This window comes from Molothrus ater, chromosome 8, assembly GCF_012460135.2.
Source record: "Molothrus ater isolate BHLD 08-10-18 breed brown headed cowbird chromosome 8, BPBGC_Mater_1.1, whole genome shotgun sequence".
Taxonomy (NCBI): Eukaryota; Metazoa; Chordata; class Aves; order Passeriformes; family Icteridae; genus Molothrus; species Molothrus ater.
This window is the reverse complement of record NC_050485.2, coordinates 2312959-2337615: the sequence shown is the minus strand read 5'-3', so window position 1 is coordinate 2337615 and position 24657 is coordinate 2312959. Positions and strand designations below refer to the sequence as shown.

The following is a 24657-nucleotide window of genomic DNA, read 5'->3' as shown; positions in this document are numbered from 1 at the left end:
TCTCTATATACACATGTATAGAGAGAGTATGTAGGTATCTAGAGAGTGTGCATATAATATATAATATTATATTATTATACAATATAATTATATATCATATAAGTATATAGGTATATAGAGAGTGTGTATAATAATATAATAGTATTATATTATTATACAGTATAATTATATATCATATATAATTATATATTATACAGTATAATACTATTATACTGTATAATATATAATTTTATTATGCAGTATAATACTATTATACTGTATATATATTTTCTATATACTGTACTGTGCTGCATGTATATATATACACTCTATCTATATACTCTATATATTTGTATAAATAGTATTATATTACAAAGTCTATATATTATATATAATGTATAATTATATATTATACAGTATAATAGTATTATACTGCATATATATACAGTATATATACTGTACTGTACTGTATGTATATATATACACTCTATATATCTATATACCCTATATGTATGTATATAAATAGTATTATATTACACAATCTATATATTATAATTATCTATAATATATAATTATATATTATACAGTATAATAGTATTATACTGTATATATCCTATACTGTATGTATATATATACACACTGTATATACAGCTATATACGCTCTCTCTATATATATGTATATAAATAGTATTATATACCATATATCGTATTTATGTGTTATTATATATTCTGTACTGTATTTTAGATTACCCTCACATTCAGCAGAATCAAACTGGATGCAATCTTTAATCTCCCGTGCCCTCGGGGCAGGTAGGAGCCCCTCCCTGCCTGGCCCAGCGGGAGGGGCGGTGGGAGCAGGCACCGGGGCTGTGTGACAGCTCTCTTGTCACCTGTCACACGGCTCGGGAGCGGCACGGAATGGGAATTGCCTCCTGCAGAGGGAAGGCAGGGCCCTGCGATGGCTGGGGAATAGCAATGGGCCGCTCTGTCTGCGGGAGAGGCCCCTCCTGGAGGAGCCAAGGGGAAGGGCTGGAGGGAGAGATAAAAGGATGAGCTCGGATGTGGCAGCAGGGGAAGTTTGGGAGGGGTGGGGGGGAATCCACTCGCATATCTCAGCCACAGAGATGCCCACGGGAAAGAAATTATCCAGAGATTTGATCACAGGAATGAGGGCTGTGAGGGACCATGCTGAGGTTGACCCTCTGCCCTCAGCAGGCCCGTGATGACGATGATGATGATGATGATGATGATGATGATGATGATGATATCTTGCTGCTGGGTTTTGGCATTGGCCTCCTGTGTTTCTCCTCCTGCTCCACAAGCACCTCCTGGGGATGAGCCACATTTCACCAGTGTCCAAGAAACACATCTTGGAGTGGTTTTGGCTTCCCTACCATCCATGGATGCCATCTCCTAGAACCACAGCAAGACCCTTCACATCCCACCTGGCTTCCATCCAGGTGCCCACAAGTCTGGCAGATGCCACCTTTTGGGGTTGGACATTCCCTTCCTGAGCAACCAAGTGTTTGGGAGCAGCCTTGAACCTCCCAGGAAAGGGGCTGAAGAAGTGGCACAGGGCATAACCCGTGGCAAGAGCCTGGAGCTCTTAGGAATTCCCAAATATCCCTGACTTTCCTTTTAAAACAAGTCACACCTTGCCCGCCCACTGCAGACAGCAGTGGCTGGTGGGTACAGAGAGAACAGAATAACTCTTCCCCTCTGGGAGAGGAGGAAGAAGGTTTAGAAAAGTAATAATCTGGGAAAGCCTATGCTTAAAAAAAGGCAAAGAAAATAAAGAATGGCACATTATCCAAACAAAATCTGAGGGTTTTTTGAAGAGGGGCAGGGGTAAATCAATCCTTTTTTAATAAAACCCTGAGCTTTTAATAAAGTGTTCACACTGATGGGCTGGAAATATTGTAAGAAAGAATTAACTCGGAGCTATTGAGACTCTAGGGCAAAACTAGCACTGATTCTACATTATTTCTTCAACTCAAGGAGTTTCTGAGGAGGGGGATGGTGCTGAAGAATTAAAACTGTTTTAATGATGTCTGACATGTTATCTGTACCATTCTACTGCAAAGGAATACAAGTGCTGGTCTTGGGGCCGTGTGCCAGCGGGGTTTGGCCCCACTCTTGGCCTCACGTGGCTCCCTGTGGGATGAAGCACATGTCCACAGCCCTCAGCTTGTATCCTGGAGAGTGGAATCCTCCTCCTGCACCCACAAAGTGAAGCTGCAGCACTGCCTGAGGTGCAGAAGCTGGGGCAGAAGCTTGGGTGCAGAAAAGCAGGGGCTCATCAGAACCACAGCAGCTCTGCAAGGAGAAATGGCCCCTCTCCTCCAGCCCCTACCAGCCTGCCTGGAGGACATGGAATCACAGAATAATTCAGGTTGGAAAAGCCTTCAGAGATCATCCAGTCCAGCAATTCCTCCAGCCCCTACCAGCCTGCCTGGAGGACATGGAATCACAGAATAATTCAGGTTGGAAAAGCCTTCAGAGATCATCCAGTCCAGCCATTCCTCCAGCCCCTATCAGCATGTTTGGAGGATACAGAATCCCAGGACCATTTAGGCTGGAAAAGCCTCCTGAGATCATCCAGTCCAGCCATTCCCCCAACACTGCCAAGGCCACCACTGACTCGTGTCCCCAAGTGCCACATCCACTCTTAAATCCCTGCAGGGACAGTGATTCCATGACTACCCTGGGAGGCTGTGGCAATGCTGCACAACCCTTCCTTTCCAGGACATTCAACACCAACCACGCCACCCAACCTCCAGCTGCTGCCAGGACAGACACCCAAAAACCCTCTTGAGGATGAAAAACACGCCTCAGAGCTTTGCCACAGCTGCAGGCACACTTGGGTGCCCTAAGAGAGATGCCTGAGCCATGCTGGGATGATAAACAACATCAAGAAAGAAGATACAACACCTCCAGGGACAGCAGAGTCTCTCCCTGCTGCGTCCTCTTCCTCTGCCCGATAAGAAATTGCTTTCTTCTCAGTGTCACAATAAGCACCTGCCCAAAATGCTTCTCAATTATGCTCCCAGATCCCGGCCTGAGAGAAATAAGAACTACAACTGCACTCCTCTCCCCTCTCAGGCCCCTCCACCCCTTTTTCTTCTTCTTCTCTTACAGGATTAGGGACTTGAAAGGCGAAGCGCAGCCCAGCGTTGCAGCAGGAGGAGGAGGGGGGGTGAGCACTTCAGAAAGCTGCCACGGCAAAAAAAATCCCATTTCTCACTTCTTAATTCCAGTCAATTCCAGTCAAAGGGCTGATAGAGATCTGTTTGTGGTAATTTGCTGCAGTTTATCCACTCTTTTCACCTTCTATCGGCTCTCCGCTGACGGGCTGGCTGACATGCTGTTACTCGAGTGAGGAAATTAAAATTTGATGCAATAATCCCAAATAAGAAGGATTTTATTAGGTAATGTATACACTTTAGATGAGGTATTCTTGCCTGATACATTGATAGGGGAGCACAGACATGCTGTGAACCGCAGATAAAAAGAGGGAAGAGAGACGGGTAGCAGCGGCTCCGTGGATTTAGGGCTGGGATGAGATGCCTTGAGCACATTTTGACCTGCTGAGTCACATGGCAGGGTAAACATCACCCAAAAATGCACCACAGCCTCTTGGTTTGACCTGTAAGCCTGCTTTTTTGACTCCCCACCCAAACTGGTGATCATTTTGACAACCAAGACACTCACTCTACACCTGGCTCCACTCAGGGGGTAGGGCAGAGCTGATGAGAAGATTTACACTGGGAGACAAAAAAGGCACATAATTAATGGCTGGATTTGATGAACTTTGAGGTTTTTTCCAAACAAATGACTCTGTGTTAAACGCCATGCTTACCAAAGCAAATCACACCCTTGTTTCAGCAGTGGAATTTCTCCCAGGAAAGCTGGGAATTTGGGTCCAAACCAGAGGGTGACACCACTCAAAGCAGTACCCACCTCCAGCAATCTTCCTCTTCACCATGCCTCTGGTGGCACTTATCCATCCCAGATACCTCAGTGCCTTTGGAGATGTTGCACGTGGCCAAGAGAAATTAAAATCTCGAAACCTGGTGGGAATCCCTTCCTCCTTTTCCTGTGTCACATTGCACAGTGGAAATTTGCTGCTTCCCTGACTGCAAACAGTGAGTGTTCCAGGAATAACTGTGGTGCATGCTGGTGTATTCACACAAAGGGATCCTTCAGCCTTAATATATATGATTATTTGGAAGACATTCCCTTTCCTGGATACCAGATCACTCCATGGAGGTGATGCAGTCTATGATTTTTAATACTTATGGCACTTTCATTCCTCTAATTTCATTTAAAGCTTTTTCCTCCTAGCTAAGTGTGATCTAATTTTTGGGGTTTTATTTCCCTGCAGCTCACTCTGTCCATCCCAGAGATACTCCTTAATACCAACAAAACTTTTACTTTGTGAATAATTCATGAATAAGCTGTTTTTTCTGGCCACCTCTGGGCCAGCAGACAGGTAATGTGCTGTGTCACTACAGGATTTGGGACAGTACAACTCAACCCTATTGATCCAGCACTCTCCATGCCCCAAAGTGAATAAAAAGGCATAAATTGAAGCACACTGGAGTTCCCTCTCCCTCTGAACTGAGCCACCAGGCATTTGGGATCCAAAGCACCATACAAGTTATGGGGTGCACATGTGGTGTGGGTACCCACCATGCCATGATTTTAAGGCAAGTTTTCCCTTCCACACACAAAAATGTTTCCCTGTGGACAAAGTGATGGGATGCACAGCTGTGGATGCTGTGGAGAAAGGCTGGGGCTTGGATTAAATCCTTGGTGGGTCTCTAAAATTGTCTCCATTCCCTGGCTAGATTGCAAGGGTTGTACTGCATTTCAGGGTGTACTTTTAATCCTGACTGGAAAGTACCAAAAATAAGAGACAAATTTCTCATTGAAAGTCCCAGATGAGATTCCCTCTAGAAACAGCTCCCAAAGCCCAAGCTGCCCTCCATGCTCTCTGACATCTGTGGGGGGAAAAAAACAACCTCATCCCTGCTGTATTCAGGGACTGGGAGACGTTTTTCCACAAACAGCGAGTTTGCTGACAAACGGAGTTTCAGAAGAACTAAAATGATTGGACCAATTTGGCAAAACCTGGGGGAAAAGACTCAAAGTGCTGAAATGGCTGATGATTCTGGCATTTTCAAAACTGCCTCATTTCAGGAACGTTTAGATTTTTCCTTCAAGTCCTCTATTGGAAATGGCATGCAGATAGACCGTTGGGAGGAGACGGGGCGACTGTCTGCTCCCAACAACACAAAGCCTCTGCAGAATTTAAGAAAAAACCCTCAAGAAAATATTTTATTTGGGGTCCAGGCTTCCTGAACCCCTGTGCTTAGGCTGGCTGCTTTAAAAAGGGGCTGAATGTTTTGGATCTGGCTGGAATTGTGCTGCTTCGGAAGGAAACCCCACAGAGCACAGCCCTTACCGGAGGCGAGTTCTCGTAGATGTTGGTGCTGTAGGGCAGATTGATGAAGATGGGGTCCATGTCCTGCACATCTGTGATGATGACTGCCAGGTTGGCCAGAGTAGACAGAGGCTTGTTTTTATCTTGGTCCTTGAAAAAAAAAGAAGGGGCAGGGAGGGGAGAGAAAGGATTTCTATCAGAAAAACAGAATTATTCAGCAGCATTAAGTCTCTCATGGTTGTAGCTGGGACAGGATTTCTGAATAGTGGAGGCAATCATCTCTTTTTCAAGCTACCTGCTGGAATTATTGTCCACTGCACCACCCTCTAAGCTGAAATACAATATGCATTTCATTGCAGCATCAGCCCTTTCAAATGAAGCAAACACCAATTTAGTTTTCATCGCATTTTGAGTGAAAATGCAGCAATGCTGTTCAACATCTACTTCAAAATGTAAATTCCTTTCTAATGCAGACACAGCCTAAAGTGCCTCAGCATGGTCAGACCCAGGGGTGGGTGCCAGCAGCCTCTCTCATACCCACAGTGCTGATGCCTTTACACAGCTGAAGAGGAGGCTCTGGGAGACCTCAGAGACCCTTCCAGTGCCTAAAGCGGCTCCAAGAGAGCTGGACAGGGACTTGGGACAAGGGATGGAGGGACAGGACAAGGGGAAATGGCTTTAGACAGAAAGAAGGCAGGGTTAGGTCACGTATTAGGAAGAAATTCCTGGCTGTCAGGGTGGTGAGTTCACCCAGAGAAGCTGTGGCTGCCCCTGTATCCCTGGAAGTGTCCAAGGCCAGGTTGGATGGGGCTTGGAACACCCTGGGACAGTGAAAGGTGTTCCTCCCCATGGCAGGGGGTTGGACTAAATGGTCTTCAAATGTCCCTTCCCACCTGAACCATGATTCCATGATCACCTCCCTCCATCACATCCCACCAGGACAGAGCCTCAGGCTCTTTGCCAAGCATGGCCCTCCTCCAGCAGCCAATGCCACAGCAGCAGGCACAGCAGCCACCAGCTTCTCCTGCTTTTCTTGCTGAAGTCTTGTCCCATGGGTGCTCAGAAGGGACCCCAAAGCCCCCAGCCCTTTGCTAAGGGCAGTTATCATCACAGCCCTTAGCAAAGGGAGCACACGGAGGGAAGGGAATCAGTGTCTCCTTACCCCCAATCAGGCACTGTGCTGGAAGGTGACCATCAGAGGTTACCACACACTCCTCCAAAGCAGCACTGAGCAGGGGCAAAGACTGATTGCCAGAAGATTAATGTTAATTTAAACTCTATTCAACACCTCAGCTTGTACATTATCCTCTTAACCTGCAGGGCTCAGTGTCTGTGGCCTGGGTGGATGCTTATTCTGACTCTGCTGTTAGTGCCATCAGGTTCAAGTCCTTTGTTTCTTCAGATAATGTTCCCTCCCCTCCCCTTCACCTCTTAAACTTTGTTTCAGGCATCACAGATAGCACTGAAAAAACAAGCATGCTTCCAATTTCCTCACTGGACTGCTTCTCCTGCTGTCCTTTCCAGCCTCTTTCTGTGCTTGCTGCCTTCATCCCTGGGATTGCACAACTCCTGCCCTGCACCCATGCTCCTCAGCAATCCCTGCAGCCACCCTGAACCCACCATCACCCCATTTCCCACTCTGGACCATGCAAACCGTTCATCAGGCAGACAAAAATCTGCATTTGCTCTTCCAGCTCCTGCTACTCTGGTGCAACTCTCACATTTCTTTCCCAGCACAGCTTTGCCCTGGGGTTTCTCATCACTCTTCTTCCAGGAATCACTAGTACTGACCAAGGCAAGGGGATATTGCCACAGCTGCCACCCAGCCCAGTCCAGAGACAACATTTAAGTCCTTGGATTCCCCAAACTGGAAACCACTGGATGCCAGGAGTGTATCAAGTAAGTAACAGGTTGCCCAGAAAAGCTTCCAGGGCTGCTTCCAGCAACTTCCAGGGCTGCTTCATCCCTGGAAGTGTTCAAGGCCAGGCTAGACAGGGCTTGGAGCAACCTGGAATAGTGGAAGGGGTCCCTGCCCATGGCAAGGGCTGGGATGGACTGGGCTTTACAACCCCTCCCAACCCAAACCATTGTGGGATTCCCTGAAGTACCAGATATTTTATCTTTGCTGGGATACAGGGCCAGGCAGAGCTGGATGGGCCAAGGTGACACTATTGCATCCCTAAGGAAATCAGAATCCTGGAAGAAAGTTACATTTCCATCAGGGACTGTGTTTGGCCCCACATTTTCCAACCTGCTAGATAGCTCAGTAACACATCCCAGGAAAGCGTGCCAGTGACAGGTATTGCCAAGGAAGCCAAAAACAGAGAGGTCCTCTTTGCACTTGAGCATTTAGATAAAATGAGGTATGTTTCAAAATAAGAAAACAAAAAAAACCAAGTTTCTGGAACAAATTTCACTGCCTGGAACATGCAGGGCTTGGGCTGAAAGGCTGTGATGTTTGCCCTACAGTCAGTGAGTGTCCAGGCCTGCTGCTGTGAAGAGAGAAGCACAGCCCTCCGTGTCCTCCTGACATTTGTAGCTCTGCATCAAGACAATGATCTTGATTAAATCACATGCTTCAAGAACTCTAGCCAGCTGCCTGGAGGGGGCAGAGAGGGTTTTCCCCCCCTCTCCTGAGCGTGGGGCTGGGCAGATGTATTGTAGGGCTGAATCTCACCTTCCTCTGTTGCGTGCGAGGTGGGGAAGGAGCCGGCACCCAGAGCTCCAGCCCGTGTGCTCCTTGACATTCTCCAGTACAGTATTCTTTAATATAATGTAGTATAATAAAATAATAAATTAGCCTTCTGAGAACAGCCTTCAGATTCATTTCATCATCCCTGCCTTTGTCGAGGCATTCCCAACAAATACAATCAACACCTCCAGGCATTCCCAGCAAATACAATCAACACCTCCAGGCATTTCCAGCACACACAATGAACCCCTCCAGGCCTGCAGCTGCCAGGGTCAGACTCACCGTGGCGTTCACCTGCAGCTGGTAGGCCTGAGTGACTTCATAGTCCAGCTCCCGGATCACCGTCACGATGCCACGGCCGCTGTCGATGGCAAAGAAGCTGGAAGGGGGCTGGAAGGAGTAGAGCACGCTGCCTCCTGCCCCCTGGTCCGGGTCCGTGGCGTTCACGATGAAAATTGGAGTGCCCACGGGGGTGTTCTGGAGATAAGAAATAAATATCAGTAACACTGTAATTTTTTCCCTTTTCTTTAGGCTTATTTAAACCTACTCTAAACTAAACACCCAAAAACCACCAGCAACTCACACTTATAACCCACCAAACCAAACCTAAACCATAACATTTCCAACATCAAAAAAACTAATAAAAAACTAAATAAACTAAACTACAACCCCCCAAAAAAAACTTTCTCAATTTATCATCTCTTTTAAAACAATAAAAAATTTTATTATTTAATATTATTTAAATTTTATTATTTAACAAACAATTTTTTCCACTTTTCTCAAAAAAAATATTTTTTCCCAAACCAATTTAAAAAACCCAAACAAATCTATTTTCCTTAAAAAAACACCCTTTAAAAATTCTCTCCAAAATTTACCCTAAACCAAAACCAATACATCTAGTGGTGCCCTATGTGGGGCCCAAATCCACAACCCTGAGATTAAGAGTTATATGCTCTACTGACTGAGCCAGCTGGGCAATTTCACAGCACCAATTTCCTTTTCAGTAACACTGTAATGTGGCTCTGGGGTTTTTGGGGTCTCCCCCAAAAGCAGCTGCCATGGGTGTCCCAGACAGCAGAGTCCAGTTAAGCAGGACCTGTCTGGGCCCCTCACGCAGACTCCAGGGCCACAGGTAATCTTAGCAAGCTCAGCTCTTGAATGAGATCAGCTCTTTTGGCACCAAAAGCCATTTCTAACCTGACACTCAGACCCTGGGGAAATGACTTCTCTTTTCCATGGAAAATGGTCTCAATTGGCAGCTGCACGCACTGGCAGACACTGGGGCACCACCCTGAACATGTGCAAACTTTGCTGGATTTCTCCAAAACTAATGCTGCCACCAAGGAGGACCCTGCAAGTCCTTAGAGCACTAAAGACCACCTCTCATATGATACCCAGACCCTGGGGAAATTACTTCTTTATCCCCATGGAGAATGGGGATTTTTGCTGGATTTCTCCAAAACTGAAGCTGCCAGCAACAGGCTGGGGTACCACCCTTAAAATACCCCAGTGATTCTCAGCTCATTTGTGATTTTGGCTCTTTGTTTGCTAAGTGCCTTTGGCAGATGCAGGGAGAGAGAGGAGAAGTGCTGTGTGAGGTTCCACAGAGGTGCCTTTATTGGTATCTTCTTCAAAGGGTCTCAGTGACTGCTCTTCCGCCAAACTGGGCAGAAATAGGGGTTTTTATAGGGTATGTGGGTTTTAAAAAACAGTCCAACAGTAAGGGTCAAGGGGAAAGTGACCTATGGTCTTACAGAGAGATAACAAGGGCCCAAAGGTGGGAGAGGGGCTTCTTTTGGTCCAGTTATCATGACTGGGCATTTCCTATCTTAGACAACTGGCCACCAAGGAGGCCTAGCAGGCCCTGTGCCTGCTACAACACTGTGCACCATTTTCACATCAAACGCACCCCAGCAATTTCCTTTTCCCACCAGGAGTGTTATCAGAGACCCAGCAACTTCAGCCCTGTATTTCCAGGACATTTATAAGTTATATAGCTGTATTCTTTATTACAGTATTGCAGGGCCTATAATAGTTGTTACACACTTATAATAATAGTTATACAGCTCTGGTCAAGGTGGCACTCTATCACAAACCCTTATTTTCCCCAGACATCCCAACTTTCCAGAAAAATTGCTCTCTTTGATGAAACTTGTTTTTTGCCCAAAGGCACCTTTATTTTTGACACTGACTCCCTCACTGTTTTCACCACAAAGTATTAAATATAGGAGAGCATTAAAAAAATAAGGGGAAAATTTAAAAAAATAACATTAAATGCAACACAGAACTTCACATAAAAGTCAGTTGTAGTTTCCACAGCAACTACAACCTGGCCCGATTAACGCAGGCATGAACAGTTCCATCGTCATAAATCTGGAACTAATCTACATGCATAAAATATGCAGCTGAGTGCACAAAATCAGCAATGGCAAGTGCAGTTTGGCACTTCTTATTGTTTAACTTCACAGCGGGGAGAACAATTATCCATTTTTGGTGGAACAGCTGCATGTTCCTATGCAAATCTTAAAATGCATATTCTTGTCTCTCCCTAAAGGCACGAGCACAGACTGCCAGCTAAAAGGCTCTGCTGGGGCTCCAGGTACACATCACGACACCTTGGGCACGTCCCCCTGCCTGTGACACCATCAAAAGGGTTGACAAGGAGCTAAATCTCAAAAGGGAACACAGCAAAGGTCACACGTGAGACCTGGCAGTGGCTGGTTATGGCCAGCTGGGATAATAAGGATTATTCCTGAAAATCTCTCCCCAAGTCTCTGTGTTTTATTCTTAACTCCTTTCCTATTGAGTTATTCACCCTCAGCTCACACAGAAGTATCCTGAAGTGCTGAGAGGATGGAAAGGAGGCTTGAGGAGAGGCAGAGTTTAAAAGATGGGGCACTGCTTCCAAGAAAATCCTTGGCCAAATCTGCGAAACAAACAGAGCTATTTTCAGGATTTTTTGGGAACCACAGGGCTTGCAGTAAACCAAAGGTTGTCCCAGTCAACACTTCTACTAGAAAATATTGGAAAAGAGAGCTCCACACTCAGGAATCTTATTTAACCAGCCTCATACTGGGTGCAAAGAACCAGAGAATCCAAATTTTCCCAGGTAAGGCTCAGACCAGCAGAAATTTGCCCTCAAGGCAGGTGGCAGGATTTGGTACAACAAAGTAGGGAACCCAGGGCACACTCTGCAGCTCCCACTGATGAATCCAGGCTCAGGACACACATCCATGCACATCCCTCATGCCCCTGCCCTTGTATCCAGGCACGTGGCATTGCAGGGACTCCAAGCTCACCTTGGACTCCAGCAAAATTCCACTTGCCTTACATCAGTGTCACTTCTGCCAAGGTGTGAGAGGTTGCAGCTCCCACTTAGGTTTTCCATTTCCCTTCCTTTTTTTTCCTTTTTTTTCCCTTCTCTAAATCAAGCTGCTCTAGAAAGCCTTTCAGGGCACGGCCTGAGGATTATTTTTTAAAGCGCCTTCAAGTTTTTTGGTGATCAGCAGTCACAAAAGCATAAATGATATAGCTGGAAGGGACCTCAGCAGAGAAACCTGGCCCCTGTGCTCCACCTAAATCATTCCCATCCTGAAATCCTCCTAGCAATGGAGACTCCACATCCTCCCCAGCCCATCTGTCCTGGAATTTTGCTGCCCTTTGCCTCACAGTTGCTCATTTTCTGGAAGCTTAACCCAGCCCTGCCCTGCTGCCGTGTAAACCCTTGATTTTGTGCCCCACACTCAGCACCTAATCCTGGCTTGGGCATTTAATCTGCTCAGGAACCAGGATTTTGTCAGCTGGGGGTGACAAAGAAGCCCTTCATGGGTGGCTGTGGTGGGTATTTGATTTCTGAGCACTCCTAAATCACCTTCCAGACAAGAGCAGAGCATCTCCCCAGCCTCTCTTTTGGGCTACCTGCCTCTTCCAAGCCATCACCACCAGGAGCAGCTCCAGAGCATCACCCCACACCCCTCCTATTGCTGCTTCCACCACCTCACTCCAGGTGCTCCATCAGCTCAGCTTCCTTCCCAGAGCCACCAACTGGGGTACTCAGCACCTTGATCCTGGCTTGGACCTTTAATCTGCTCAGGAAGCAGGATGTTGTCAGCTGGGGGTGACAAAGAAACCCTTCATGGGTGGCTGTGGTGGGTGTTTGCTTTCTGAGCACTCCTAAACACCTTCCAGACAAGAGCAGAGCATCTCCCCAGCCTCTCTTTTGGTTCCCCCAAGCCATCACCACCAGGAGCAGCTCCAGAGCATCCCACACCCCTCCTATTGCTGCTTCCACCACCTCATTCCACTTGCTCCAACAACTCAGCTTCCTTCCCAGAGCCACCAGCTGGGGTACCAATGTCACAACACCCAGCACCACAAATTAACCACTCACAGGGAGAGGCAGAGCAAGGGCTGCACTGAAGGGTCTGGGCTATATTGCCCTGGGAATAATAATATTCATAAGGATAAAGCTGGCCTTGATGAATATGTTTCCTCTCCTTTTCCAGTGCCCCTAGCCACTGCTTTTAACATGCAAATCCTCTCTGGTCACCCGTGATTACGGGGCTGCTCTGGGCTGGCTGGGAGAGAGGAGAGCTTGATTTCCCCTGCATTGTACTCCACACAATAGCCCCAAAGCAGGCTTTGAAGGGACTTCATCTCCTCGTCCTTGCAAAGGAGAAGCTGCCTGGAGGGGACACGGAGGTCACCAGCTTTGGTGCTGTCAGCTCCTGGCCTTGCAGACACCACCGGGTGACTTCCATGGTTTTATCCTTATTTTACAGCTTCTCCCTTCCTTAGCCAGGACAGCAGGAGCTCTACAAGCAGGGGATCAGCTCTGGACAAAGATTTGGCCCTGGGAATCAGTCATGGACATCAACACCAAAGCATCTGAGAGGGACCTCAGGGCTGGAGCACCAGCAAAGCACAGCCCCAGTGAATTCAGGAGGGGAGCAGAAGGGCTTCCAGGCAATAGGAGGAGTGTTACAGGAAGCAGAGCAGCGTGGATGCAGAGAGGGAAATCACTGATTCTGCCCAAAATGCACAGGTCAGTGAGAATATTTCACTACCAAACACATGCCCTTATTCCCAACAGCACACAGGGGACAGGATGCTGACCCATATGGAGTGCTCTGGGTAATGCATCTTTTTTTCCACAGCTCAAGTTTAAGCAAAAAAATAAAATAAAATTCCCCCAAACCAGCAAAACCAGCTGTAGGGTGCAGACATCCCATGTCAACAGTCCTACAGGGAAAAAGGTCTCATCAGTGCTCATGCCCAGGCAGGCAGTCAGGACTCAGAGGAATTTCGGGCCATCTGCCTTAAAAAGCATAAAAGTATGTCTTTAAAATCCTCCTGCCATTTCTGGGTCAAACAGGCTCGAGATATTCCTCAGCAGGAAGCTGGCATCTTTATTTCTCAGAAGCTGTGGCCCATCATCTGAACAATGAAGCAAAACATCTGGATAAACAGAAGAGCCTGGGGCTTATGTTTGATGGTAAATACCGAACAGAGGACACCAGCCAGGGAGATGCCTTTGGAAAGCCTTGTGCTGGACCATGTTTCTGCTTTTTCAGCATTTATAGGGCTCTTCTGCATATCCTTCATGGTTTTTCTTCATTAACAAAGACTAATTGTGGTTATGCTTATCTCACCAACAGGCAAAAATAACAAAATCTATCTTTTTTTTTTTGTCCAGGCAGACAACAGCCTACAGGTGCTGGTGGCAAACAGGTGAGCTTTCTACACGAGTGGCCAAATTCTGTCATTTTTTAAAGCTTTCAGCTCTCTGCAGCAGCCTGCAATGGAGGCTTCATTCACTACAGAAAAAAAAGAACTGGTGACAAAACTGTGTCATGTCATTAAATCTTTGTTATGATGCCAGCAGATGTGAGATTAAAAATAAACATGCAGACAGATGCAGCCTGTTGGGGGGGAGGAGGAGGAGGGCAAATGGGAGTGGGACCTGCTCCTGACCTGTCTCCAGCACCCCTTCCTTCACCTGGCAGCTCAGCAGGAGCAGCTCCAGCAGCCAGGACCCCCCAGAGCAGCTCCAGGAATTAAAGGGCTCTGGGGTGCTAAGTAGGGATGTCCTTTGTGCCTTCCTTATTTTGCAATAAATAAGAAAAGTTAAAAAAAAAAATATTGGAAGAAGTTTGGGGTTCCAATAAGAAATACTGAACAGTAATGCAAGAGCTCCTTAATCATAACTGCTCTGTTCCAATGGATCCGCAGCAGCAAGGACAGGATGTGTTAAAATAAGGAACTAACCCCAAAAATCCCTGTTCAAACATGGAAGGATGTTGCTGCACAGGGGGAGGCAGAGGAGAGACCAAGACATTGCCTCTCTCTGAGCAGTGCAGAGGTGAGAAAGCACAAATAATCACAGGAACACAGAATGAGTCTGACCCCAGTGTTCTGCTCCCACCTTCCTGCTCTAGCTGGAAGACACAGGGCACAGGATTGTGTCCAGAGGGCTCTGGGATATCCCCAGACAGGGACACTCCACATCCTCACTGGACAATCTGTGCTCAGTGACTGCCCAGGGCAGTTCTTCCCCATGTTCAGGTGGATTTTCCTGTGCATCAGTTTTTGCCTGGTGCCTCTTGTCCCATTACTGGGCCCTACAGCAATGCTGTGATGGCCCCAGCAAGGGGAGAGGATGATGAGGACTCCATGGACATCAGAAGGCTAATTAATTACTTTATTATACTATATTATTCTATACATCTAAAACTGAACCTGCCAAGCACTCAACCCTGCTCACACTGCCCAGAATCTCAAGACTGTCACCCAACAGTCCCAACACACACACTCTCTTGGCCCTGACATGCCAAGGAAACAAAACATCCTCACTTTGGGTAAACAATCTCCACATTGCATTCTATTTTTGCACAAACACAGGCACAAGCAAGTGATAAGAATTGTGTTTCCTTTCTCTGAGGTTCAGAGAACGTGAATCCCAGAAATATTCTTGGGAAGAATTGTGCCTTGCTTTTCTCTGTGAAGAGAAATGTGGGGCTACAGGGCCCCTCAGCTCTGCCATCCTCCCAGGAAATTGTGTTTCCATCCCAGAGCTGCCATGGGGTGGCCCAAGCACAGCCCAGCAGAACAAACAGCTGCCCTGGGCTGTCACCTCCCGTGTGACCCCAGCAGGAGTTACCAGACACAGATGTGCCCTGGTGACCCCCACAGCTGGGACACCACAGCCTTATGCAACATCCTCTGCAGAAGGGCAATTAAGGCTGAAGAAGAGGTTACCAAAAAGGGATTTTAAAAAATATTTACACCTCACTCTCTGGCCACACCGGTAGTTTTTAATATCTTATTATGAACCCTATTATAATATGCATTTTAATGTTACCCACATTATAACATGCATCAGTAATGAAATTTTGGGTGGGTGCTGCTCCAGCCAATACAAGGTAGATGACAACCCAGAGGAGATGCCCTCTCTGGGGTCACAATGTGAGCAGCCTGGGATAGTACAGAGTGTCCCTACCCATAGCAGGGGGTTGGAGCTAGGTGGCCTGTAAGGTCCCTTCCAACCCAAACTGTTCCATGATGTGTCCAACCAGGCCACAGCTGAACATGAGGGACACCTGAAAAAAGTCAGGGCGCCACCTCCTCTTGTCTACCACAAATTGTTCCTCTCCAGTTGTGCCAGGGGAGGTTTAGATTGAATAGCAGGAAATTTTTTTTCATGGAAAGGTGGTGTGGTTTGACACTGGCCAAACACTAGGCACCCATGAAAGCTGCTCACTCCCCCTCCCCTGCCACAGCTGGGCAGAGAAGAGAAAAATTTAAACAAAGGGCTCATGAGTTAAAGACTGGGAAAAAACACTCCAGGGGTAAAACAGGCTCAACTTAGAAGTAGAAAGTGAGCTTATTATTATGAAAATCAGAGGAGGATAATGAGAGTCCTTAGAAAACACCCTTTCTTACCCCAACCCCTCCCTCCCACTGACAGCACAGGGAGACAGGGTAAGGGGGTTTGGGTCAGTTCTTCTTCCACTGCTCAGGGATGGGGTCCCTCCCAGGGGAGACAGTTCTCTGTGAGCTTCTCCAGTGTGGCTCCACTCTCACGAGCAGCAGTCCTCCCAAAACTGCTGCAACCTGAGTCCCTCCCATGAGCACACAGTCCTCCCAAAAATGCTGTGCAGTCCTCCAAGGACAGGCTGCTCCAGCCTGGGAGCAGGGCCCTTCTCTCCACTGGGTCTCCCACTGTGTCACAGCCTCCTCCAGGGATCCCTCAGGGGCTGTGGGTGGATCTCTGCATCCCCCATGGATCCCCACAGGCTGCAGAGGCACAGCTGCTCCACCATGGTCTCACCAGGGCCTGCACAGGAATCTCAGCTCCAGTGCCTGGAGCACCTCCTGCCCTTCCTTCTCCACTGACCTTGGTGTTTCCATGTTGTTTCCCTCACATGTTCTCACCTCCTCTTCTTCTCTGGCTGGAATTAACATTGCACTCCCAACTTGGTTTTGATTTCTTCTTAAATCTGTTACCATCCTAATTGGCCCAGCCTTGGCCAGCAGCATGTCCATCTTCAGAGCCATCAGGGATTGGATCTGCTGGAAATGGTGGAAGCTTCCAGCAGCTTCTCACAAGAGCCACCTCTGTGGCCCTCTGCTACCCAAAACCAGGCCCTGCAAGCCCAGCACAGAAGGTTTGTCCAGCACTGGCCCAGGCTGCCCAAGGAGGTGGTGGAGTCACAGCCCCTGGAGGGATTTAAAGATGTGTGGCTGTGGCACCTGGGGACATGGCTGTGTAACCTGGCAGTGCTGGGTTAGTGCCTCAAGTTGGTGATCTTAGAGGTCCTTTCCAACTCAAGTGATCCTTGTGAAAAGGCTCTCCTTTCACACAGGGCTAACCAAAAAAAAAAGCTATTTACAGAAAATCCAGCTTCCCTCGTCTTTCCTGAGGCCCATGGCACCTGCTCCCACAGCATTAAGTCCCTCTGGAGCAGGTTGCACAGTGCCTTGGAGAGTTTCCCACCACAGCAAAGCCATTTCACGGGCCACCAACACCCCAGACATGCTTGGATCCATCAGTCTTGTCCAACTGGCCTGACACCAGGAGCCTCGTGGGCAAAGGGCTGAGAGGGGGAATATGGAGAGCTGACTTTTTTACAGCAGGGTCAGAGTGGGAGACAAGCAAAGGTGGGAGATGAAGCAGAGGAGATCTGGGAGTTCATTCTCCTGACACTCCCTTCAAGGCATCCACTTTTCCAACACCCAGAGTGAGCACTGCATGGCTTTGAGCTACTGGCCAGGCTTCAACCACAACAACCTTCTGACAAGAATGCTGGGCACCAGAAATGCCTATTTTGCTGTATTTTGGGCTCATCCCACCACACCAGCTGCCCCTCTTCAGTGGCTGGCCATGTAGTTTAGGAAAGACATTGAGACACTGGAGGGTGTCCAGAGGAGACAATGGGGCTGGAGAGGGGCTGGGAACACAGACCTTGTGAGGAACCACTGAGGGAGCTGGGGGTGCTCAGCCTGGAGAAAAAGAGACTCAGGGGTGACCTTGTCACTCTCTACAGCTCCTGAAAGGTGCCTGTGCTCAGCTGGGGCTGGGCTCTTTCTCCAGGCAGCACTGAGAGAACCAGAGGACACAGGCTTAACCTGCACCAAGGGAAATATAGGTTGCATATTAGGAATAAATTTTTCATGGAGAGAGTGATAAAGTTCTGGAATGGCCTGCCTGGGGAGGTGGTGCAGTCACCATCCCTGGGTGTGTTTAACAAAGCCTGGATGTGGCACTGGGTGCCAGGGTTTAGTTGAGGTGTTGGGGCTGGGTTGGACTCGATGATCTTGGAGGTCTCTTCCAACCTCATCATTCTGTGAATTCTGTGATTCTGTAGAGGACCTCCATGTGACCTCCCAGGGCAAAGTCACCCGGCAGAGGCTGGTGGGGATGATTAGGATGCCGATGCATGCTGCAGCCATGCAAATAAATGTGGAGAAGCGGCAGCAATCTGGCCGAGCAGCTGGCGGAAGGTCGGTGAGATGAGGCGACACAAACGGGCCGGGGGGCACATACGGGGGCTCCAGCAGCAGCCAGCTCTGATTCCTCCCTGGCACAGCCTCACTGATGGGACCCAGGACATTCCTCTGGCTGCCCTGAGTGATTCGAGACCCTGGCAGGGGGCTCAGAGACCTTGGCACGGAGTCAAAGGCACCTGTGCCTTTGATTTTAGCCCATGGAAACAATTACCAACTTTGTGTGAGGATTTACAAGTCACAAGAGTTTGAGTAGAATGATAGAGAATTTATCACAGGGTGAAAAAGTAGAATTTTGGAGATTTAGAATGGGGGTTCAAGAGAAAGGATGGAGGAATCTGGGCATGCCCTGTCCTTCTTGTCCCCCATCTTCTGCTGGGATGGTGACACTTCTGGGTTGGTTTAGAGACAGACTGTCTAATACAGGTGATAGGTATTGGAAAATTATTGTAAATAAAGTACAGGTAGTTTTTAGTATAAAAAGCTAACACTGCCCCAAGGGCAGGGACTGTGCCACAACCCGACCTGCTGGACAGATCTCAGCAGGTCAGAGAAAGAATGGAATAGATAAGAGAAAATAAACAACCTTGAAAACCAGAGCCGAGGAATCTCGACTTCTTCTTTGGTCGTGGGGCTGGGAAAAAAGACTCTTTAATACCTCGGGGGTCATCTCAACCCCAGAAACCCGAGACCTGGCCAGCCCCACTCCTGCTCCCCCTGCCCCCGCAGCAAGGTGGGAGCTGACCGCTCCCATCAGGAGATGCTCGGCTGCTCCGCGCTCCTCTTACAGCTCAGGTCAACCTATTACTCCTAAATCATTCCCTGCTGCCGCTCCTGGCGGCGCTTTTCCCTCTCTCCCTGCCTCTCACTGCGCAGTGGGGCGGATGGAAGGAGCTTTGCTCTCCGCTAAAAGCCGGCTCGCACATCCCTGCGCTCCAGGCAAAGGCGCTCCCGCCGATCCCGAATCCCTGCAGGCAGGAAAGAGGACTCGGTGCCTCTTTCTGAAGGCAGGGGTGCTGTGCAACAGAGCTGACATGGATTCCAACTATGCTCCTGATACACCTGGGACCCCGTCTCGCTCATCCTGGGCTGATTTAAGTCACCTATCCCTGCCCAGGTGTGGCTTGCTGCAGGAAATAAATACAGAAGCAGAGCCACAGCCCCTCTTCCAGCCCCTCCGAGAGGAAAAAGCCAGCCCTGTGTTTTGGGTTCTGTCCCCGTGCTCTATCCCGGGTTGCCAGACTGGGTCCCTCGCTCGTGTGCCAGCTCAGAACGCTCACATGGATGTGCACAGAATCCCAGTTCCTGTGTTCTTAATTGCACTTTTAATTACATTTATTAATTGCATTACTGCTCGTCCGAGCCAGGCAATTTCCAATTTCTAAGTTTGATTTTAAAACCTGATAATTTCCCTTTTTACAATTTTTTTTTATCTTTTTGGTGGAAATCCACCCCACCTTTCAATCAGCCCTCATTAATATGTACCTCTTGTTGCTATCTCTATTAAGTGACCTCCCTCATTATCGGGTGACACTGGCAAACAGCCACCGCAGAGCTATAATTCAATTGAGGGGCTTTTGAAAACACCATAAACACAGCTGGAATGGATGGATGCTTTACAGGAGCTGGAGAGGAATTAGCTGCTGGATAACCACACTCGGAGCTGAGAATGCTCGTTCACGGCAGCCACAGCCCAACCCAACATAGGAGGAAGGGACATCACAACCACCCAGCCACAGGGGAACTCACCATGCTGGCAGGACAATGGCACTCAGAGGCACAGGACAAACAGAAAATGCTCTGGTATCCCATGGGATAAACCTGCTTGCTTTTTCCAGCCCAGAGATTCCCCTGTTGCCCACCAAAAATAACCCTGCCCTTGCCAATGCAGTGGCTGATCCATGGCACAGCACCCCAAGGAGCTGGGGGTTCCTGGTGGCACCAGTGACTTCTGCAGCACAGGTCTGGAGGGGAAAGACCAGGAGAGGAATCATGGAATCCTAAAATGGTAAGGGAAGAACCTTAAAGATCACCCAACTCACAAAATCCAGCAGCTTCCCACTGCTGTGGGAGGGGGCAGAAGATAAGGCTGGTGATGTAATCACCACTTCACCAACTCAGCATCCACAGCCAAATTTCATCACAAAAGCCACATTTCTCTGCCATTCTGCATCTCCAGCCTTCAAGGAGCCAGGGCAAAGGCTGGGAGGCAGTCTGTGCTTCCCTCCTTGGCTGCTGGTAGGTCAGTCCCAGTTTTGGAGACAGCAGATGGGAAGCCAAGATGGTCTAACGAGACACTTGAAAGTCAGACACAAGCACCAAGAATGTGAAAACCTGTCAGTCAGAGAGCCCCCGGCTTCAACGGCATCACATTTCTCCTGCTGGTGTGATTTTCCTGCTGGAAAAGGGCGTTTGGAGCAGACTCCAAACTCTCTGCAAGGGCATCCACGGCAGATGGCCTGGCACCCCTTTGGCTCTCATCTTCCTGGAGATGGTGGGCATGGAGCAGGTGGATCCAGGTGGCCACAGTCAAGGTCTGCACTCCTGCAGTGGCTGCTTTTGGTTAGGGATGCAAAGGCAGGGGGATTACAGAATCCAGGGGGATTTTCCACTTCCCTCCCCTCAAGATCAAAATTCAGTAGCAAAGTCAAACCACCAGAGTGATATGCCACTACTACCAGCCAGCATTCAGTGTGGGGTGAGACAAAAAATCCTTTTTCCAGTCCCTTCTTGAGGGCTATGCCATAAATCTGACAGATCCTGCTTTTTTGAATATTTTTTAATATCTTTTCTTTTTTTTTTTTTTGCAGTTGCCACTAACTTTCTCTTTCTGGCACCCCATGGCAGCCCACTGGGTGATGCTCTGGATGGCAAATGACTTCCATTAAGGCAGAGCATTCAAACAATGCATTACAAATGAAACCCTAATGACAGGACACCGGCAACACCGCTCCCACTTGATATTAATTGGGTGCCACTTCCTTTTAATGGTACATTAATTAATGTGGGATATCAACGGAAGTCCACGACACCCCCATTAATACAAATGAATTCATTATCATCGGTGTTACTACAAGAAATGACAAATAAATCTGTAAAACAGTGGGACACTTCAAATAATAGCCACGAGTCATTAGGTATTGTCTTCATTTATACAACATACTGCAAATATATAGATGAAAGCTACGGATGCTTATCTAGCCACATGTCCCTCCCCATGCCTATGCCTCCTCAAGCTGTCCTGAGCCACCTTGGAGGGCCACCAAGCTGGCCAGGAAGAACTGGGACTTGCTTTGTCACTTCACTGCCTTCTTGCTATCTCCTTTTATCCCAGGACTTCTCACTATCCCCTTCTCTTGAATCTTCAAAAGACCCTCTGATCTAGCAAGTGTAATCCTGAAAAGAGGATCACCTTTCCTTGCTCCCATTTTAGCCAGGCCTGCTTTTTTCTACCTTATTTATTTATTTTATTGCTCGTTCATCTGCTGTTCTGGCAGAGAAGCTAAAAGCACCTTTCCCAGCACAGAGCAGCACCCCTCTGACCATGGGAGGAGCAAGTAACATGTCCTCAGAAAACAAAGGAAAAAAACCCCACAACTCCCTTTGAAATCTGGGATTTGTAAATCCCAAAGATCCATCAAAAAGAAAACTCTGCAGCAGCCTGAGAGCAGGTACCCACCCTCAACACCAGTGAACACAAAATCCATACAGCTGTGCTGATTCAAAAAAATACTTCCCTGTCTTCCCCTGGATGGCTTCATTAGCAGAGGAGGGATCGATACGGGTTCAGCTGGGGTCTCCTCATCGGGCTGGGCTGTGCTGAGGCAGCAAACTCCAGCAGGAAGAGTTCCTGCCACAGCCAAAGCACCACTTCCCACAGGAAGTAACACCCCAATTCCCCTGTGTCCCACTGCCCCTGGGCAGAGACAGCCTGGGGCAGTGGGATGTGCAGGTGTGAAAAATGCATATTTTATGATTAAAATATTCAAATGAATCTTATCTGTGTTATGTTAGAAAGTTATGCTGTATTAATTCTCTAGTGTGTTAAATATAGTTTTAGGTTATAACAAAATGTTAAAATAGAAACTATGCTATGTAAGATACTTTTTTTAAAGAAAGGACTCACACCAAGATAGCAGCCACAGGACACCCAAATCTTTCAGAGAAAAAGAATTTCTTGCCCTCTTATCAGGAGAAACTAACTTCTTCCTGCCTCACTCAGATCTGAAGATGCCTTTAGAATGAAGAGGAAGAAGTTGACACTGACCAGACAGAATCCTGTGTTTGAATGGAATTTATGCATCATGGATGAGGTGTATGAATATGTTGCTTTTAAGGGTTAATCCTCTGTTAACGTGGGTCCTTTTTCGGGCTTATTTTGCCCAGAAAGAGGTACCTGGACTGTCTGTAACTCTTTGTTTCTATTGTCTCATATTGCCCTAATCCTAATTGTCCAAATTATTATTACTCTAATTATATTGCTATTTTTATAACAATTTTATCACTATTAAACTTCTAAACTTTTAAAAACAGTGATTGGCGTTTTTCACACAGGGAACAACCTTTTAAAATACAATGTATGGAGGCTGACTCGGCCTTGAACCACAGGAAAACCCAGGCAGGAACTAGGCTGAACAAATCAGACACTTCATAAAGACAGAGAAGCCTAAAGCCAGCAATCCTAAGGAGGGTTTTTTCCCAAATGGGGAAAAAAAGTATGATCTTTTAAAAGTATCATCTTTTTAAAAAGTATCATCTCTAAACGGAAAGAGGAGAGATTTAGGTCAGATGTGAGAAAGAGATTTTTTTACTCAGAGGGAGGTGAGGCCCTGGCACAGGTGCCCAGAGCAGCTGTGGCTGCCCCATCCCTGGAAGTGTCCAAAGCCAGGTTGGATGGGCTTGGAGCAGCCTGGAGTAGTGGAAGGAATCCCTACCCATGGCAGAGGGTTGGAATTAGATGAGCTTTAAGGTCCCTTCCCACCCAAACCGTGTGAAGATTCCTGGTGTTTCCGTGTGTCTTGAGCTGTGCTCAAGGATGAGACATTCAGGAAACAAGAGAGAAAAGGGAAAAGTTATTTTTAACATGATGATGCATCTAAGCCACATCCAACCTGATTTATTTCGTGGGTCTATTCCATAAGCTGTGCTTTTGATAAGTGTCACTAGAAATCAGGTGTTTGTGCTGGGATTTAACCCCTGAGGGATGCAGCCCTGGGCCTGTCCCTCATTGAACTGGGCCCTGCCCTTTGCACCTCACGCTGTCTCCATTTTTTATTTTGTGGGTCTATTCCATAGGCTGTGCTTTTGATAAGTGTCACTAGAAATGAGGTGTTTGTGCTGGGATTTAACCCCTGAGGGGAGCAGCCCTGGGCCCGTCCCTCACAGAGCTGGGCTCGTCCCTCACAGAGCTGGGCCCGTCCCTCACAGAACTGGGCCCTGCCCTTTGCACCTCACGCTGTCTCCATTTTTTATTTTGTGGGTCTTCTCCATAGGCTGTGCTTTTGATAAGTGTCACTAGAAATGAGGTGTTTGTGCTGGGATTTAACCCCTGGGGGGAGCAGCCCTGGGCCCGTCCCTCACAGAGCTGGGCCCGTCCCTCACAGAGCTGGGCTCGTCCCTCACAGAACTGGGCCCTGCCCTTTGCACCTCACGCTGTCTTCATTTTTTATTTTGTGGGTCTTCTCCATAGGCTGTGCTTTTGATAAGTGTCACTAGAAATGAGGTGTTTGTGCTGGGATTTAACCCCTGGGGGGAGCAGCCCTGGGCCCATCCCTCACAGAGCTGGGCCTGTCCCTCACAGGGCTGGGCCCGTCCCTCACAGAACTGGGCCCTGCCCTCTGCACCTCATGCTGTCTCCACTGCCCTGGCAGCTTGAAAAGTCTCCTCACCTCCTGCTCAGGCTGTTTCTTGGAGATTTAGAAGCACAAACAGATATTTCTTCCTAATATCTAACCCAAACCTGCTCTCTGTCAGTGTGGAGCCAGTCCTCAACATTAACTTGATAACACCCTCTGAAAACCTGTTGTCTCCTTCCAACTCGCCCCTAACCATGGTTTGGGGAAGGATGGCAGCAAAAACTCCTAAAAACCTCTTTTTCTGCAATGGCATGTGTCTGCCTGAGGTCTCATAACCTCTGTGTTGAGGCAAACAATTTTTCCCTCTAATTTCTCCTCGTGTTGCCAAAGGAACCAGCCTTTACAATCCAGCCCAAAGAACTGGCCAAGCACACTGGGAACTCACATCAGAAGAAGGGTCAAAGCAATCTACTGGTGACACCAGTTATGTCAAGCAGATTTTAAAAATACCTTAAGTGGTTTTTAAAAGACCTGGTGTTTTATGACAGTAGGGCTTGGCTGGTCTGTTGGGGTTTGTTTTAACTGGGAACATCACAAGATCCAAGGCAATGGGGTCCTAAAAGCTCACCACAACATCTCCTGCAGGGATAATGCAGCAGGAAAAGGCTTACAAAGCACATTCCAGCATGGGACACCTGTGCTAAAGAGCAAGAACACGGTGGGAAAGGAGAAGGAGAGGG

The 24657-nt window shown here is 47.8% G+C and overlaps 1 protein-coding gene across 1 annotated transcript in view; it reads right to left on the bottom strand.

Moving 5' to 3' along the window:
• LOC118700290 (cadherin-23-like) overlaps nt 1-24657 on the bottom strand; it is a 99054-nt gene that overhangs the window by 15402 nt on the left and 58995 nt on the right. The window contains exons 5-6 of the mRNA XM_054515601.1: nt 8400-8594; nt 5447-5575 (exon numbers count right to left, since the gene is read on the bottom strand). Coding sequence (XP_054371576.1) covers nt 5447-5575; nt 8400-8594 — 324 coding nt within the window. The remainder of the gene's footprint in view (nt 1-5446; nt 5576-8399; nt 8595-24657) is intronic.